This window comes from Mixophyes fleayi, chromosome 7 (genome assembly GCF_038048845.1).
Source record: "Mixophyes fleayi isolate aMixFle1 chromosome 7, aMixFle1.hap1, whole genome shotgun sequence".
NCBI lineage: Eukaryota > Metazoa > Chordata > Amphibia > Anura > Limnodynastidae > Mixophyes > Mixophyes fleayi.
The window spans coordinates 124,239,214-124,259,680 of record NC_134408.1 but is presented as its reverse complement, the minus strand read 5'-3'; the positions used below and the strand labels follow the sequence as shown (position 1 = coordinate 124,259,680).

General features: G+C 37.8%; 1 protein-coding gene across 5 annotated transcripts in view; it reads left to right on the top strand.

Annotated features, from left to right (window-relative positions):
* MAP3K20 (mitogen-activated protein kinase kinase kinase 20) overlaps nt 1-20,467 on the top strand; it is a 151,750-nt gene that overhangs the window by 76,502 nt on the left and 54,781 nt on the right. For all 5 annotated transcript variants that reach the window (XM_075180617.1, XM_075180619.1, XM_075180618.1 and 2 more), the window contains exons 5-11: nt 521-586; nt 1,582-1,610; nt 1,719-1,856; nt 3,597-3,683; nt 6,830-6,904; nt 8,768-8,874; nt 16,831-16,966. In XM_075180617.1, the coding sequence (XP_075036718.1) occupies nt 521-586; nt 1,582-1,610; nt 1,719-1,856; nt 3,597-3,683; nt 6,830-6,904; nt 8,768-8,874; nt 16,831-16,966 (638 nt within the window). The remainder of the gene's footprint in view (nt 1-520; nt 587-1,581; nt 1,611-1,718; nt 1,857-3,596; nt 3,684-6,829; nt 6,905-8,767; nt 8,875-16,830; nt 16,967-20,467) is intronic.

Genomic DNA, 20,467 nt, shown 5'->3' with positions numbered 1-20,467 from the left:
CTTACCTGAGATGTGCTTATCTCACAGCATTGCTTTGCTGTATAATAAATACCACTTGTCTTATTCACACAGGTGGCTGTGTTGTTTTTGGCCCACTTTATGCCATGCACTGAGAAGTTTGCACATGTGGGAGGGATGTCATCACCACTGCTGCCTGTTTGAGTAAGAAGAGCAGAACTAGTGCTAGTATCTAGGTCCTAGACCTAGATTCTAGGAGAGCAATGCTGAACGTTCAAGGCTTTTGGCAACTTAGCAGATCGGACAAATGACACACCCAGTAGGAGAAAAAGTCCGGATTGCACCTTAGCATAGTGAACTCCACAAATGACTACATTTTAGTTTTTCGGTGGCAGTCGTACTTTAGCTGGACTAAGTGTCACTCGATCATGGTGATCCTTACTCAGAAGAGTCAGCATTAGAGAGCTGTATGGAGCAAGTCACAAACCAATGTTCTCTGATATTTGAAACGCTCAAACTGAAATGACTTTGATTCATGTTTTCCTTCTCCTTTTATGAACAGGAATGCATTACTTACACATGGAAGCCCCAATCCGTGTAATACACCGAGATCTCAAGTCTAGAAACGGTAAGGTCATTTATTCATGTTTTTGTTTGTTTAGTTGTGATAAGGTTTCAAAATTATAACACAACATATAATCATTTAATGCATATTATGCCCAATGCTACAATTTTACAATTGTGTTATTCTTACCAAAATAAGAAAACTATGGTGTTTTTTATTTGTTTATCCAACCAAAAGTGAAGTTACTATGTCATCACGCTTCCTGTTTATAGAGTTTATATTCCTTTTGTTTCATTCATTCCTGTCCACGTAATTTATGTGATCCAGGCATAGCTGGTTTCTCAAATCACTGATCAGTTTTATAACGTTCCAGAAGTTCTGTGTAGCAGTATAATATATGATGCAAAATCATATCTATTGTATTGTTGTAAGTGTCTACATATGTTTGATGTAATATATCTAGCATTATTCCTGACAGTTACGTAAGTTGTGTGTTAATATATATTTATGTGTATTCTTAAACATTTCTAAAAGTGTAAGTTTCCCTCAGCTTTAGGAATCGCTTTCACATTGACTTGCCCAATCATGTTGAATTGAAAATAGACTTTTGCAAAATTTCTCACTGATCTGATTGGACGATTGTATGCAGATCTGCCAATCTGGGAAACTGTATGTCTTTAGTTTAATCAGCCCCTGGATGTCTCAAGTGTTTTGAAACTCCATATTTACATATATATAATGTGTGTGTATACAAAGTCACCTACAGATCAACTACTAATATTATACAAATAATAAAATACAAACACATCAACATAACACTCAATCAGTAGAGAACAAGCACATATACTTATATTGCATTAAAAAACGGTCTGAGATTCACAATCTAGATACAGTAAATTAATTAATATAACATGAAATGCTGTATACATTTAGTTTACCAAGTGCCTGTTGTTTTTTTTAGCAGTATTATTAATAATTATTAGAAATATACTGTGTATTATTATTATTAAATAAGTGCACTACATTTACAAAACTTTATTTTATATCCTTATTTCTAGTTGTTATAACCATTGATGGCATATTAAAGGTAAGGAACAACCAAACATTTTACTTATCCTCAATTTAGAAGGTTGTCACTCTTTTCTCTACCAACATAGGGATTGTCCTCCTAAATAATTTATTTTTTTCTATCTAGATATGTGATTTTGGTGCGTCAAGGTTCCATTCCCACACAACTCATATGTCCCTTGTAGGGACCTTTCCTTGGATGGCTCCAGAAGTCATACAGAGTCTCCCGGTGTCTGAGACATGTGATACCTATTCATATGGTGTGGTAAGTTACATATTTAATTCACTTATTCATCATTGATTGTGATAAATATGTGTGGGGATAAAATAGATTTATTTTTCAAACATGAATTTGCTACTCATATATTAATGTTCCTTCATTTTAATAAGGTTAAACCCACCGACTAGTTTAATGAATACAACAATTGCTTTGCGGTATTTGTATATATTTTTATTTTGAATGATTCAAAATGATTACCAAAAATATTATGGATTTATCTAGTCAGTAATATGACATACAATGAGTGATGTTGCTGATTAGATGAGCCTTGTGAGAATACTGTAGATACTTCGTCCCATGTGATTGTTTGACAGGTTTACAAGAGATACAGCCAAGAATTTTTTGTGGGTTCATCCATTGAGTTATTTTGGTTGGCTCTTTAGATTTTTGTTCTATTGACATAATGATGTTGGCTTAAGACATCTTGGAAGAATTTATATTGATTCTGAATAGTTGTCATCGTCTAGTGTTGTGTACATAATTCATATAAAACACTCAAAGTTGTTGCTTGATGTGAATTATAAAATGGTGTCAACTAGTTGTCGTTTTCTAGTCTTGTGCTTATAATTCATATAAATTAACAACTTTGACTTTTGAAGTTGTTGTCTTCTATTTATTGTATATATAATTCAGATAAAGTAACAACATTGAATGTCGACTAGTTGTCGTCTAATTCAGATAAAGTAATATCTTTGAGTGTAGACTAGTTGTCTTCTAATATTACATATAGAATTCAGATAAAGTAACAACTTTGAGGATTTAAAACTGTACAAATATTTTTCCAGACTTTTCTGTTTTAACTTTTCATTTAGGCATTACTCATTTATGGACTAAACAGAAAAAATAAGTTTTTTTATGCAAACTTTTTTTAATCGAAATTAATAAGTTTCAGATACAGCAATCAAATAGTATTGTAAGTCTAGTCAATGGAACTATCCTTAACCGATGGAGGGGTAGTGGATTTCCATTTGACCTGGATAGCCGCTTTCGCTGCATTATTGAAATACTTTATAAGGAGAAATTGGAGCTTAATCAGATTTAGAATCCAGAAACCTGGAACAAAAATATATTTTTTTAAATAAAAATTAATACTTATTTACAGGCATCATATTAAGCTATTTTTAATTATTTATATTGATAAATGGCTAAACATTTACCAATTGTAAGGTTCTGGTGCTGTTTGAGGTACTCTATATTATTTCATCACATTGGAACATTAAAACTATTAACTATAGTTAATGAATTGTTTTAGTTTTTTGTTTTGTCATTTATGCTGTAATGTGCTCATTTACCAACCCTTAAAAAATCTAATTTTACTTTTATTTCGTTATTGTTTTTGCTGCCTTATTGCCCTCTTATAAAAAAAAAATTATATTTGATACTCAAATAGGCATTTATTTTGTAGTCATTGTTTAAATATGTTCAGTGACGTAATAAAGTATTTGTTGTCTGAGTTAGAAGGCAAAGCGTCTTTGTCTTAACCGTAACTTTTCCATTAGATGTGAAGTGTAAGCATTGTCGTTTTTATACAGACTATTATTACATTACACTAAACAAGCTAGTTAGTCAAATATTTTTGTTGCGGGGTAAAATTTGAGCTTATTTCTAAATAATTTTATTTTATATGACTATGAATATGTATGCGTGTGGATGACACAAAAGTGTTTATATCAGCTGTAAATTCCATGTTTTCAATTTGGTGAATTTTGTTTTTATTCTTTCTAGGTATTGTGGGAAATGTTAACAAGGGAGGTTCCGTTTAAAGGCTTGGAAGGATTACAAGTGGCTTGGCTCGTTGTTGAAAAAAACGAGGTAAGGCTACTTTTATATGCTCAGATACAGTTGATAGATATGAACACAGTATTGGGGGTTTTGCAAAAGACTTTTTCATCTTCTTCAAATTGAAAGTAAGTTCAACGCTTATGGAAAGATTACCAGTAGGAGCTAACACAAAGGGTCAAAGTAATGTTATTCCTCATGAATGGACCCTTTACATCTAATTGTTGCGGCTTCACATCGTGATGCTGTAGATCAAAAATTTTAGAACTACTGTACTAGTTTCTCAGTCTCAATAGGGTAACCTGGGGGTTTGTTCTTCGTGATAAAAGGAGCCATTGCGTCCAAGGTAGGGGACCAGTTTAACTCCGTCTCCCGCGATTTTGGGCATCTTTTTACTGGCCAGGAGTTGATATTTCAGTGAGAGACCTTCAGCTACTTCAACTTAACTCTCCCAGCAGGAGACGTTTTACTACAAGAAGCTGTCACTTTAGATGAGACTTTCAAAAATAAAAGAAGCAAAAAAAATAAAGAAAATTACAGTTTAGCCTCCCGCAGGATGTTCAACTCCACATTAAAGGTATGTTCATAACATGTATTGGCAAGGCTGCGGCTGAACTGCAAGGTTCCTCCTCAAAGCTTTTCCATTGAATAAAGTCTTTAGTGGTGTAAACACTTCCTGTACTGGGAATAAGGCTCTAAATCTCTGTCTTTTAAAATTCCTTAAATGTCTCTGCCTTTAGAATCTCACACAGCACAGTAATTGTTGTGCAATGGCTGCACCATATTTTTTTTTTTAATCTTGTTTTAAAATAGTGTTTTTAACTGTTCTTTTATGAACAAAAATAAATTAGTTTAATGCGCCAAAAACCACTGTTTAAATGTGAGACTTGAGTGGCCGTTGTGGTACCATGACTGCGTAGAGATGTGTATGTGCTTCTAATTCAGTCGTTGGTGATTCCAGTTTACGGTGTGTTCAAGGTGCCAAAGAACAGGTTATAAGATGTTGGTTGCATTAGGGAAAGAGTGACTTTTTTATATTGCATTAAGAGTGATAAGCTTGCTATTTATTATTATTATTGTTGTTGTTGTTGTTGTTGTTGTTATTGATGATGTCATATATATGAGCTATTTCCACCTGTGGGTTATCCTAAAAGACCAGGAGGTACATTGAGAGTAACTGAGCAAAGCAGAAAAAGGAGAAAATTTCAGCCCGGCCAAACCATTTTGCACTGCAGGGGTCGGGGGGGATTCACATTTAAACAGTGCAGATAGATTTAGAGTCGGGAGTGTTCTGGTTCAACTCTAAACTGCAGTGTAAATATAAGGCTACCCAGTATTTCTGTGCTACATGCAAAAGCAGGCAGTATTTTCCCTGCATGCAAAAACAAAAATGCATTTGCACCCGTTGAATCGCAACATGGTTTATCCAGGAGCAAATTTACTCCTTTTTCTTGCTTTGCTCTAAATGAGGCCAGTGGTCCCTACCTGAAAATGGCAGAGAGAGTGGAGAGTTTACAGATATTTTATACCAAACACGGCTCCTTTCTGTTATACCATGTAATTAACTATTAACCAGTTGATCCACTTTAGGCCTTAGAACAAAATAAAAAGCAAAACTTTTGCTATATGCCTCAAATGTATGTATTTTACAATGCTAAAAGCTAAGGCATTCTGTTATTCCCACAATAAACTGTAGTTTAGATTTTTCCCACAATTTACCTTTGTGGTTTGTTTTATATAGTCCAACACAGTAAAAGAACTGACTTAAAATAGCATTACTTCTGGTCTTTTTCATAAGAATTAAATTAGGGTTTAAACCCTCAATGGAGAGCAATTGCTAACAGTGAGACGTGTACCGAGGAAATTCAAATTCCCACCCTATTTAGAGCCAGGATTTTCACATACGCGTCGTTGCCAATATATTAAAATAGTTTCCACACTGCTGCTGAGCCGATGAATCTACGCACGTCACATGTGATAGTCTCTGCAGGCCTTAGTGCTCTGATATCTCCATCATGTCATGTGGCCTCAATCTGAATACAACATACTTCTTGGCATTTTATGTAATCCTTTTCAGAAACAGCTTATAAAGCATAGAGAGTAAGACTATATGGTAAGAATTACATCTAAAGGCAGATAAAGAATAGGGACTGTTCCAGAGACAGAACTCTAAATCCTTAGGGACAGTTCACATTTAAGCATACAGGAAAGAACCTTCAGTAAGTGATGTATAAATAACATATTCTGCCTTTGTGCCTGGTGTCACTTATCACTTATTTGAATATAATGCCTATAATATATAAGCTATACATTTAAACTGGCTGCTGAATAAACTGGACACACACTTGGAAAGGCAAATTGCACAGATCTAGTTGTTTGGCTGCAGCACAGAACGACTGGGTTACAGGGGGCCTATATTGACAACCGCATTCATACATATAGCTGATCTGTATTTTGTACACATTACCTGGTGCATGTGTACAGCTCTAACCCTTTATTGTCTTAGTACAGAGGGTATCATTAGCAGACCTTTAGCCAATGGCTGGATCATTCATCTCTAGGGAAGAAAGCTTTGATAGCATTATTTGTAATTGGATCAAGCACTTTTCAGCCCACCACAGGTTATTGAACAAGGAAACAAGTTAATTTGCTTCCCAACTACCATACTTGTTAGAATGGGAAATCTCTGTTGTGAATCACAAGCATCTTTAATAATAACACTTCACAGCGTTTAAATACAATAGCTATGCAGTAGGTACTATAACCAGGTACTATTACCTGGTGCTTTATAATACGAACTATGTAGGCAGCCTAGTCCTAATTGTTGGCTACTTGTTTAATGTGTGTAATGACAGAGGAACAACATTACTTTAAAGGACCACTAAACCTAAAATACAAGTTATCTTTATATAACAAATTAGTAGTACATTCACAAGTATAGAGGAAAAGTTCCCATAAATTGTCAGGGCTTGTTATGTTTGACACTGTATTTGCTATGTAGCTCTATGCAGGCTATTCAGCTGTATAGCTTAGGTTCCTTGTGTTCTAACTTCAGAGCCAAGCTTTTAATGTTGATTTATGGGCTGGTTCCCGTTTCACCCTCTTAAAACTAGCTTACACATAGACTATTGCTTACATAGCGAAGCAAGTCAATCAGCTCTTGTAACTTGTGTTTTCAGAGGTTGACCATCCCCAGCTCCTGTCCAAGAAGTTTTGCAGAACTAATGCAGCAATGCTGGGATTCTGACTCAAAGGTATTTCAGTTTATTTACCTTCTTGGTGTCATTATCATTATTTGTCGGTCAAAGTCCACAGTAACCTCCATCTTTCTTCTGCATCTTTATGTTTTATTTTGTGTAGTAATGATACTGTGTATTTAGACCCTTGCATCAGAAGTAAATTTTGACTTGTGTGCCATGTGCAATATAAACTCCTGCCCAAATATAAATTCACAAATATTGGTCAGCAAATCTGTCTCCACCTCTTGTGTTGATTCTTTGGCTTATCCGCTGATGAATATCTGTGCATTTATTATTGTGCTGTAGTTTGCATTGTCATTTTATGTCAGCATAACAATTTCATTGTTTTATTCTTATGTGTATAACAGGGCCCTCTTAACAACATTTTGGGCCCCCGGGCAAAGCAGTTCACTGGGGCCCCTATATATATATATATATATATATATATATATATATATATATATATATATACACAAAAAAAATGATTGTATATATGGGCCCTGCAGCCCAGGGGGGCCTGTCGGAAGCAGCACAAAAAAAAAACCCTGCAAAAAAAAAGAAGAAAATACTTACCTTGCGGTCAGCTGGCGATCCGACTCCCTCCCTGGTCTCCTCCTCCGTCGCGCTCCGCAATGGATGTTGGGCGGACGTGATGATGTCACGCCCGACATGCATTGCTGCGAGCGCCGCACGGAGGAGACCAGGGAGGGAGCCGGATCGCCAGCTGACCGCAAGGTATTTTCTGCAGGTTTTTTTTTTGTGCTGCCTCCGACGGGCCCCCCTGGGCTGCAGGGTGCCCGGGCACCTGCCCATTGTGCCCAATGGGAAAGACGGCCCTGGTATAAAAATATATTACATTTCAGATTCTATCTTATACCATGCCTTGTCCCAGACTCCACTTTTTCCTGTTTGTATCAATGGCTAACATGATACAAACTTTTTACAGAAGCAATTCTATTGATAATAATGGTCACTGTAATGGCCAAAACATTGGCCGTTACAGTATAAACATATGTGATGTGGCAGAGTCTTAAGTTGGCCACAGATAGCACAGTTCCATGAGACAATCAGCCCAATATTGAAGTGTGTTTAGCTCAATATGAGCCGTATTACTATCAGTCATGTCTACTAATGCAGTCATGAGATGACTACTATCATCCTCTGTGTTTGGCCATCCTCCGGCTGCTCTAGCAAGTTCCTGTGAAGCCAGAAGCCATGTTACCGCTCAGCACATGCACGTGTTTAGAATCTTTGAAGGCTACTTATTTTTCTATGTTACCTTCTATTAATGAGACTTTTTGTTGTTGTTGTTTTTTAATTTAAATTTTTAGCAGAAAATATGGAACTTAACACACACAAAATGGATTGAAATATACCAAATATATTCAGTATGGATAGTGTACTCCTAATGTAAATTAAATAATATTATAAGTCACCAAGGAGTTCCATGACCAAAACATACACGTTATGGCTCTCCATGCTGATCAAGTGACTTTTAATATCCAGAATATATTACTGTAGCGGGTGGGTTATTGGTCATTTAAGTACCGAAGTTTCCCTTATGAACACTGTAGTGATAACCACAGAGCTCATGATACACGGACATCAGAACTCAGCATCTATACAGATCTTATTTACAATCTACAGTCGTTTATAATATGATAATTATTTATTTTGCAGCATTCAGTAAATCCAAGCAGTTTCCCATTCCTTAGTATGGTCTGGCGCAATTGTAACTTAAGAACTTAAGTTACTTATCTATTACCACCATGTGCATGTGTGTTTATGTGTGTGTGTGTGTGTGTGTATGTATATGTATATATATATATATATATATATATATATATATAATATAATTATTTAATGTGTTTTTTTTAGAAAAGACCATCATTCAAACAGATTATTTCAAACTTGGAGTCTATGTCGAATGACAGCAAGCTACCAGACCAATGCAATTCGTTTTTACACAATAAAGCAGAGTGGAGGTAAGCATATTGATTGCCAGGACTCAATTCATAAACCTCACACACTGTGGAGAAAAAAAACTGCCCCAATAGCCATGCTTACATGCCCCAATAACCATGTGTATGTGGACATGTAAAGCATACAATAGCCAGAGCCACACTTCAAAGATCATCACAGGCCTTGACCCAGGGGGGCAGAATTTAAGAGGATGACATATGCCAGAAACATCTCACAAGCAGGGACTATAAACTGTATGTTACTGCAAGCACAGACACTGCTTACTGCCAGATTACAGCTAACCTTTGCACCCTGTGTGCTGCCTACTTTTACCTAGAATATCTGTAGAATTGTAACTGTAGAATATCAAAACTATGGCCAAAGTTCTTCTTGGAATGACAGACCCATGAGGCCTTGGTGGTTGCTGGTCAGTGCTATAAAGACATGACTTGTGTCCTGAAAACTCTGGAGCATCTGCCTGTAGAGAAACTCCTGTTCATTTGCAGCCTGACAATGGTTGTAATAAGATCCACTTCCACCATATATATTTGTGTCACGGCACAATGATTGAGAGGGGTACAGGTAAAAAAGAGAAGAGTGTATTTAGAAGTGAAGAGTACTGAGACTAGTAGAACATTTGTGGTAGTAGAGAAGAAGAGAGTATATTAAGTAATAAGGATATTGTACATGGTATTGTAACAATGACAATGTGCTCATTTTAAAATGAAAGACAGATTTGCGGGAATAACAAATTTGGAAACATGGTATTATATAGCTCCTCTTTATTTAATTTTATAAATAGATACAGTAACAAGTAAGAGAAGTGGTGAACCAAGGAAAAGGAAAAAAAAATCCTGAGCTGTATTAAAGTAAAATAAAAGAGAAACAGACATTCATGAGAAAATGAAAGGGAAATAAAAATTTTAAATGAAGTAGAAAATAAGAATTTCTTGAGTTACAGAAAGTGACAGAGAAGCAGTGTGTTAAATTAATGGTAAATGAAAAGGTGGGTGTTTCCTGCAAGTCTAGGGAGACTCTGTAAGCATCCTACCAATTTAAAAAGAAAAATAAGCATTGGCAGTGCAGTTTTAGGAGAACATAGAAAAGTTACCTTGTTAACACACTGTTAGTTATTTACTAACATATGTGACATCTTGCATAATGCTGTAACCAATGGCAACCAGTGATGTGTCGTATAGTGATGGGCAACCTGATATACTTCACTGCACTCCCTCTGTCTCCTTCTCTGATTGGATGTGCTGCTTGACCTCTTTTGTGCAGAGGAAGTCATGTGATGCTGCTAATAAAAAGCATAAAATAAATCACACTGGGGGCCACAGGTGAAGAATCGCCAGGGGGTGTTTATTGGTTTGCTAAGGCTTACAGAACCATGCTACCCGCATACATGATAATGAAAAAAAAAGTTCAATCATCTGGAAAAATATTTCCGCTATTTCTAATGCTCTAGATAAAAGAAAGCAGCCTTTGGCTTTATAGTTATTAAAATACACCTGTTGCCTATATAAATGAGGCAGTCATTTTTTGGGATGAACTGATCACTTTACTGCTACCCAGCAGCATCACTGAGATATGAGGCACAAAGTGCTTCATGTCTCAATGACTTCAATAGTTCCTTATGAATTGATAGGCTGCATTCTCAAGATTATTGGTTCACCCACTCTGCCTGGAGATAGGTGCACTGTAACTCCCAGCATGCCTAGTGATGAAACAAACAGGGATAATTAGCACAATAAAAGTTGCTGGACTTGGTAATCAAAGTCTCAATCCCATTTTAAAGTTTGTTTTCTCAGGTTAACTGTGCGTGAAACCTTGTCTCCCACCGCCAGCCCTGTCATCTGGAGCCATCTGCTCCTTTTAGCATTTGGGAAGAGACATCGCAAAGCACTGTCTATCGCCAGGGGGATTGAAACCACAAGTTTCCCACTGCGAGCTATATTAAGATCCATGGAGTTTGTCCAGGGAAAACTGTTACAGAGATATGAAAATATTCTAATCTTTCAGGGAAATGTGAGCAGAACAATCAAAAACTCTATGGCTGACAGCAAAGACAGATACAGTGACTGACAGACAGCAACCAGAAAACACAACTAAACAAAACAACAGTCCTGTGCAAGTGCAAAACTGAAATCAGTAGCTTGAAGCTGCCACAATGTAAATGGAAAAAGTGACTACAAGTCTGCAGCCAATTCACATGATGGGAGTATAAATAGCATGATTTAAAGTTGGCAGGTTTCCCATTCTCAATCAGCTGTAGGGTCCACTTGTTAGTGCAGTAAGTGGTAGTTGTAATTTCTTGCTCCATCTACTGTTGAGGAATGCAAACTTCAAGTAATTTTAGGCAATGTAAAATAAGAATATAATTAGTGTTCACAATAATGATGACTCCCATACTACATCAATATTCCAATAATATACTTTAATATAAGCCTTTCTTAAAACATTTGTAGAGCTTGTCACCTACATCTACAACTAACCAATCCCGGGGGGGTAGGTACAGAGGACACCTTAATAAAAAAAAGATGGGATAAATATAAGTATATATTTAAAATAGACAGAGAACAGAAGTACCTAACTGTTGTTGATGTTATAAGCAGAGTGAGGGTGCGTTGCATTGCAGCAATTTCTTAAGCTAGAAATGCGTAGTGCTCTGAAGTGCTGTATCACTTCCATAGTGACAGAGTAAATTGGAAATGCTTCTCCCCTGGTATATGAGAGTCCTTAAGCTCTGAGGGCTTGTTTACATATATGCAATGGGAAAATGGATAATAATACATGAAAATGAATATGTGCTTTAGACAATTTTTAGTGATGCGTTTTAATGCAGTAGGTGAAAAGTACATTAATAGATAGGTGTGAACAAGCCCTGAAGATACTGCATCCAGCGTTCCCTTTGACATCACTCTAAGTCTTGGAAACAACTTCACACTAAAGATGAGCCAAGTCTACTGTGAAATTAAGTTTCACAGCGGAACAGGCCATTTCACAGAGGTACGAAGTTCGGGCAAAACACTGGAGCTTGGACGATGATGGTAAATTTACCATATGTGGTATGTTGAAGTAGGACTGAGAAAACTTAAGGACACATTTAGCCAGCGAAACATCAGAAACTCTGTGGTCAAATGACAAGGTGAATTTTTTTGCAAATCTGTTTTGATAATTTCACTCAGACAAATGACTGATAGAATGTGGTCTAATAGTGTTAGAAATTAAACTTACAAACCCACAGATGTAGAACTTACTCGCACCTCTTTACAAAAAAATGTCTTTACACTTCCACGGTCCCTGATCTACCATTCTCCACAAAACCATCGTACATAATCACTGAAGTATCCACACGTTGCCTGTTAACAATTTAGGACATTTTATTTGCAACCTAACAACTACTTTTAAACCTGTTTGCATTTTTATCTACAATTTAGCTTATCTCTATGCAATACACTATAGCAGGCCTTGCCAACCTGTGGCTCTCCAGGTGCTGTGAAACTACAAGTCCCAGTATGCCCTGCCAATTATCGGCTGGCTGTCCACTGGCAAAGCATGCTGGGGCTTGTCGTTTCACAACACCTAGAGAGCCACAGGTTGGCCAGGCCCATACTATAGTATGATAACACTCTTTCTCTGGGGCTTATTTACATGGTGCAAAGGGCTATGATGTGCCGTAACCTATAGCAACCAATGCGATATTAGGCTCATGTCTGACGCATTAACAACGAAAAGCTAATATCTGGTTACTACGGCTTACAGCAATTATCTTTCTTTGTACCATGTTATAAAATAAGTCTATTTATATTCCTTTGTAGTTACATTTAAGAGTCACTGTGGTATATTTGCAATGTGCCCAAAACCATCTTCCGTATTGGTTTATTATTATCCTGCTCTGTTTCCCACTGCCGCTTTCCTGTTTCACCAAACTTTATTTAGACACTTAATGGATCACAGAGCCGACAGAAGATAATATAAAAGCATATTCTTCTAGCTCATAAGATGGCCAAACCACACATAGGGCCTGAGTCATTAAGGCAAAAAAGGAGTAAATGTTCTCTGGGACAAACCATGTTACAATGCAAGGGGTGAACATTAGTTTATTATTTTGCACGTAAGTTAAATACTGGCTGTTTTTTTTTCATCTAGAACACAAATACTTGATAGCTTTATTATTACACTGAAATTTAAAGTTGATCTGGACATGCCCTATCACAACTATAAATCTGTCCCCTCATTTTAAATTTACCTCCCCCTCCAATGCAAAGTTACTCCTTTTTTATGCTTTGCTCTCCTTAATGACTCAGCCCCATAAGCTGCAGAATTCAGCAACAAAATGTAGTTTCACAAACAAACTCAGCGATATTGCTGCAGTTTACTCTGCACTAACCTTTTCAGCAGAAAGAAGGTCTGTTTTTGTGGTAACATCTGAACGAAAAATAGTTCTATTTTTATGACCGATACATGTAACTTGAAAAGATCTTTAATTGTGTCTGCTTTAGACTGAAATTCTCTATTTATAATAACTGGATTTTGGAATAACTGGATTTTATCATGTACATTTTTTTCACCCTAAATACAACTGCTGTATTTGTCTGAATACATATCACTTAAAATAATTAATAATCAGCTACATAAGAAGCAATTGGCAAAATAACTTTCTCTACATTTGTATATCCTCAACTGTGATGTCAAAACTAACAGTAAGTATATTTGAACTACACAAGGAGGAAAATTAACAAATAAATCCACCAATAAAAAGGAGATATTAGGGAACATCTGATATTTTAGTGAATAGGGCTTTTTATCACTTCCTGCGAGAGCGTAGCATAAATAAAGATGTAATACTGTAATCCACCAGTATTATTGGATACAGGTTAAACATATATTTTGCCATCTGACTATTAAATAATTAAGTCTTTGTACAAGATATTATTTTCATTCATATACTGGAGCAATATTCAATTCCCCATGTTGTTCTTTAACAACGCGGGCAATGCAATATTACCGTAACTACATAGTTGAAATTACCGTAGTAATGGTAATCATATGCAGCTGTTACCGTAGTAACGGTAATTATATGCAGTTATTACCGTAGTAACGGTAATAGTGCACAGCCCGCGTTGTTCTAAAGAACAACGTGGGGAATTGAATCTGCCCAGTGAAATAACATAATAATGTTGGTTATTTTATAAATAGTACACAGTGGTTTCAGTGATGAAGGCCAATATTGGGTCTCCATTTTTTCATGACTCAGTGATCAAGAGCTCCTAGAAACAACGTGCTGTAGCCATTGGTCCAGTTGAAAGAAAAGTTTATCTAGGATTCGTGTTCCAATCAAATTGTGGTATTTAAAGCTGTTAATAATGCATTGTACTTACAATCATTCTTCCGTAACTCCACTGACTGAAAAATACAAATAAAAACTCAGACAATACAATCACTTTTTTTTCAACGCTTTAAAAGAAACAGTAATGTAGCCCCAATTAGGTAACAAATATTTTTAATGCATTATCGGAAGTGAATTGGTTATTTTTCACCGTAAAAGAGGGCGATGGGGGGGGGCTTTTTCTTTATATTTTTGCCTTTCTTTGTGTAAGTATTATTTAATGAGGGTTCACCACTGTCTCCGCTTTTACTTTGGCTAGATCAAACCTTTCTGCTGTTCTGTGCTTCTGAGCAAATCTTTCTTAAGTGATAGGTGGCCATCTCTCTGGTTTTGTAATGTTGACAGCGGAGAGCCATTTGCCAAAAAAAGTAGACTTGCTCTGAGCTTATAAAAAAAGGTCAAAAGAACAGTATGTAGAATTGAAGCACGAGATATCAAAATCTTTGTATAAAAATTTCATATCTTTCTTATTTGATCAGATTGCTTAGATCCTTATTTCTGGAACAATTCCCATCGCTGACCGCCTACCGATTGCCAGTGGGGTATATTTTAATTCCTAGCGGTAACCCAATCTATATTTCTGCATTGCCTGGAAAAAAATATTGGCCTTTGTAAAGGATGTTTTTTTTATCTTTGTTGTAGCTATGAATATGTTACCATGTGGTCTGTGTGTGCTCTTGTTCCACTTTTATTACAAAAAGTGTGATAAAAAGTCTTTTTTGTTAGGCATTTGACCATACATGGCATATTAAATGTGAGTAGAATAAGACGACTACTGAAACGGGGTGTTCCTGTGAGCCCTATAGCTTTGTATTTGATGGCCCACAAGATAAAATAACATTTATTCATCCCACTTAAATTACCTTTTATATGATCATTGTGATTGACAAGATATAGTCCTCTATAACATTTCAAATTTGAAAACTACACAACTAACCTTAAATAGTCTTCATAAGCTAGAGCATGTTACTGCCTAAGCAATGGTGCATTAATGGTGAATGGACAGGAACAGAGTTAAAACAAGTAATTGTATGCAGGAATGGAATTGCTGTATTACACACGCCAATGGCGGCTGGTCTCATCCGACCAGCTTAACTCTTACACTTGTGCAATAAATAATCTCAGATTGAGGCGTTCTCCATATTTAAGTGACTGTCCTTAAATTGTGGGTGTTTGCTGTTGGAGATTGATTTCCACACACAGAAGAGAGCCAGTATAAATAATATGGGTGACCAGAGTCCCAGGCGGCCCCCAGACCTGTAGTACCAGCCTCTAGCATCTAGTAAACCTTCTTTTGTGGAAGTAACTGTACAGATATGCTGGACGGAATCATAAATAGATAGGGACACTACAAGCACTGACAACGCCCATCCAGACAAAAAGAGTGGTCCACCAAAAGACAAGAGATTGTGTTCCCAAAGAGAGGCGGCTGTACAGCAAATGTCATCAGCGTGATTTGTGTCTAGAGCCCTATACATATGGACCCACACTTCAAATTTATCTAGGCAATCATGATTATTATAGTTATGTTCATACTACTTAAGAGTTCGCTAAATTCTTTCAAAGCGAATGGCCGGGAAATTACCGATAAGTACCAGACATCCCAAGCAAAAAGCAGTGGAAGTTTTGCAGAATTTGAGCTGGTACTAAATAAAGAAGAGGCAAATGATATACAATCATCATAATCAATAGCAAGTCCACCGCATATGCCATTACTTCTCTTTGGAATGCCGTCATAACCATATGTTTAACACTATATGGAGCCAAGCATCCGCTACCAGAGCCTGAGGAGAGAAACCTGATCGTGTAAAGTCTTACGGGAGTGCTGTCAGTTCTGCTAATAAAACTGTTCTGGACCTTTCTATCTATGGCTGAAATAAATGCCTTATTGAGGATGTGCTTGTAACGTAACCATGTACAAAAGCAAACTAGGATTGATAAAGATTAGCCCACCATGGATTATCTTGAGACCAAACTGCCCATCTCCAATAGCTCTGCGCTATACTTGAAAGCAAATACTGCCAGAGTAGTGAGGGAGAGTTATCAGCAATAGTGGCTGCCTGATTTTTGGGAGAGGAGTTAAACCCCAACTCTAAGAGGGATTGCACAAAACAATAACATAATTTTCTGATATGGGAGAACCAACTGAGACTTACGTCACTGAAACAAAATAGAGAATGAACGTTGTGGATTGTAAATCAAGCTGGACATCCCCCTGCACCCTGCCCTACATATAAGATCCTGCGTCACTGAGCACCTAATTACTCAAGGGCTCCCACCATCCAGTATCTAACATATGCATTTATGAAGAGAACTACATTTTAAAGAGCCTTTCCAAAAGTCGAAATTCCCTTTAAACATCATGCCATTTAAACCCCCTTGTAAAGACTTTCGTCATTGGTTTTGATGGATTGAAAATTAAGAGTTTGCAGATAACAGCTTTATGGTGTGACAAATTGTTCACAATATCAGGTGTAACAAGTGTGTGCAGAAAAAAAATAATTAACCAAAACAAATATTTTTCTTCTTTATTTAATGTATCTAAAGTGTAAAAGTAAATCTACATGGTGATACTTTATCTGTGCAGATGTGAAATTGAAGAAACACTGGACAGGCTGAAAAAACTGGAGCGAGACTTGAGCTGTAAGGAGCAGGAGCTGAAAGAACGAGAGAAGCGTTTAAAAATGTGGGAGAAAAAACTCACAGAACAGTCTCACACACCGGTAAGTAATATGTAATGAATATTCCTTTGAATGGCATCATTTCATTTGTACTATTAAGATGGGACTTGGGCAACCTGTGTCTCTCCGGTTGTTGTGAAGTATTGGCAAGCCCTGACACATGACGCATATTGGGGTCTCTTGAATGCGGACCCTTTCCCTGGGGGGCGAATGAGTTGATGGAGGAATGTTTCTTCTTTGCACATTGCTTCTAAAATAATTAAGAACTCATACCCTTTAGGTCCTCTGGATTCCACACTCTGCCGATTGAATCATTTAACACTAATGGCCATGAGAGACTAAAGCAGGGGGTATTCCTGTCTGAAGAGAATAGGACTCACCGGCTCACAGCATTCCCTCTGTGACCTGAGTACCGATGCTTCAGTCTCCTGGCTGTATACATATATGCACATATATAATACAATACATAGGCTTTTAGCTAGGAGGATTAGTTAGTTAGGATGTTTATTATTTGTTTTCTTTATGTTGTAGAAATACTTTATTTTGAAACAAAATGCTTAGGCTTTTACTGCACAAGAACACTGTGGGTCTGCTTGCCAGTCTTCATATGTACGTAAACCATTTAACACAAGTTACTGAATGCATGTATTGTATCACATTATGAATGGATTATACTCACCGTAATAGCATCAATGAAGGCTTGTTTATGCATGGCTTTATTAATATGTGAAATAGGAATTTATTCAAATGAAGCATTGTAATGTGATGCTGCAGGTGTTATTAATAAATACAACAATATTATTAACCATTCTAGGGTAGAAAAAAATATTTGGGCAATAGAATAAATATTTGTTCACACGTAGCAGGCAGGTAAATGAACAGTTGTGTGGATCCTCGTTTGTTTATCTCTCTGTGTCTACCTCCCTTGTTTGATTTCATTGGATATGAATGTTTATACATATGTTTATTTCTTCTGTAGTGAACAGTCTGGGCCTCTTTTATGAAGTGCACTCAATGCTTACCACCAAGCACCATTGTGCCTCGGTGGTCCGCCTAGTGCACATCAGGGTCCACGTCTCCTCTCCGCATTTGGGAGCTGCCTCCACAATTTGAAAGTTCAGCTCAATGTGCGGAGAGAAATCTTTACAAGGTGCCCTGTAAATGTCACATCCACGTCCAACCTCCTACCCCTTTACTACCACCTCGTTACTACCATCCTTTTACTACTACCCCTTTACTACTACCTCGTTACTACCACCCCTTTAATACCGCCTTGTTACTACCACCCCTTTACTACCACCTCGTTAGTACCATCCCTTTACTACCACCTCGTTACTACCATCCCTTTACTACCACCTCGTTACTACCATCCTTTTACTACCACCTCTTTACTACTACCCCTTTACTACTACCTCGTTACTACCACCCCTTTAATACCGCCTTGTTACTACCACCCCTTTACTACCACCTCGTTACTACCATCCCTTCACTACCACCTCGTTACTACCATCCCTTCACTACCACCCCTTTACTACCACCTCATTACTACCATCCTTTGACTACCACCTCTTTACTACTACCCCTTTACTACTACCTCGTTACTACCACCCCTTTAATACCGCCTCGTTACTACCACTTTACTACCACCCATTTACTACTACCTCTCTACTACCCCTTTACTACCACCTCGTTACTACCCCTTTACTACCACCCCTTTACTACCACCCCTTTACTACCACCCCTTTATTACCACCTCTTTACTACCAGCCCTTTACCACCACCCCTTTACCACCACCCCTTTACTACCACCCCTTTATTACCACCTCTTTATTACCACCTCTTTACTACCACCTCTTTATTACCATCTCTTTACTACCACCCCTTTATTACCATCTCTTTACTACCACCCGTTTATTAACAGCCCATTACTACCACCCCTTTACTACCACGGCTTTACCACCACTCCTTTACTACCATCCCTTTACCACCATCCCTTTACTACCACCCCATTACTACCATCCCTTTACCACCACCCCATTACTACCATCTCTTTACTACCACCCCATTACCACCCCTTTACTACCACCCCATTACCACCACCCCTTTACTACCACCCCTTTACTACCACCCCTTTATTACCACCTCTTTACTACCAGCCCTTTACCACCACCCCTTTACCACCACCCCTTTACTACCACCCCTTTACTACCACCCCTTTATTACCACCTCTTTATTACCACCTCTTTATTACCACCTCTTTACTACCACCTCTTTATTACCATCTCTTTACTACCACCCCTTTATTACCATCTCTTTACTACCACCCGTTTATTAACAGCCCATTACTACCACCCCTTTACTACCACGCCTTTACCACCACTCCTTTACTACCATCCCTTTACCACCATCCCTTTACTACCACCCCATTACTACCATCCCTTTACCACCACCCCATTACTACCATCCCTTTACCACCACCCCATTACTACCATCTCTTTACTACCACCCCATTACCACCCCTTTACTACCACCCCATTACCACCACCCCTTTACTACCAACCCTTTACTACCAACCCTTTACTACCAACCCTTTACTACCACCTCTTTACTACCGCTCCATTACTACCACCCCATTACCACCACCCCTTTACCACCACCCCATTACCACCACCCCTTTACCACCACCCCATTACCACCACCCCTTTACTACCACCTCTTTACTACCAACCCTTTACTACCACCTCTTTACTACCAAACCTTTACTACCAACCCTTTACTACCACCCCTTTACTACCGCTCCATTACTACCACCCCATTACTACCACCCCTTTACCACCACCCCTTTACTACCACCCCTTTACCACCACCCCATTACCACCACCCCTTTACTACCACCTCTTTACTACCACCCCTTTACTACCACCTCTTTACTACCAAACCTTTACTACCAACCCTTTACTTCCACCCCTTTACCACCACTCCTATACTACCACCTCTTTACTACCAACCCTTTACCACCACTCCTATACTACCACCTCTTTACTACCAACCCTTTACTACCACTTCTTTTCTAGCAACCTTTTCAATAGTATAAAGTTTTCCTTTTACTCCTAATTTACTGCTCGCTTTAGCCTTGTTTATGGCTTAAATAATAAATGTGATTGAGGGGACAAATGATTGTATATATCACTTTTTGTATCTGCTTGTGGAGCTTTTATTAGACTACTTGGAGTGTGCCTAGAAATGCGCTTCTCCGTCAAAGGCCTATATTTCCTGTGGGACCCATTTGGTCATTTGCAGGAGCACTTGTTAACTGTAATAAAACTGTCCCTCAGTATAATGCCCAGTGCAATAACAAATAAATAGTTAAAAAATGGTTGGACACCATGAGCATTGGCTGTCCCCGTTATAGTGGGACCCCCCAGGCTGGCCAATGCAGAGCTGGATCCGCTAATGAACTCTGAGGCTCTTTCTCGAACCCCGTGGCTCTGGAAGTAGAGTTAATTAACCTGATTAGGTCCCATGAAGCAACAATATTGCCCA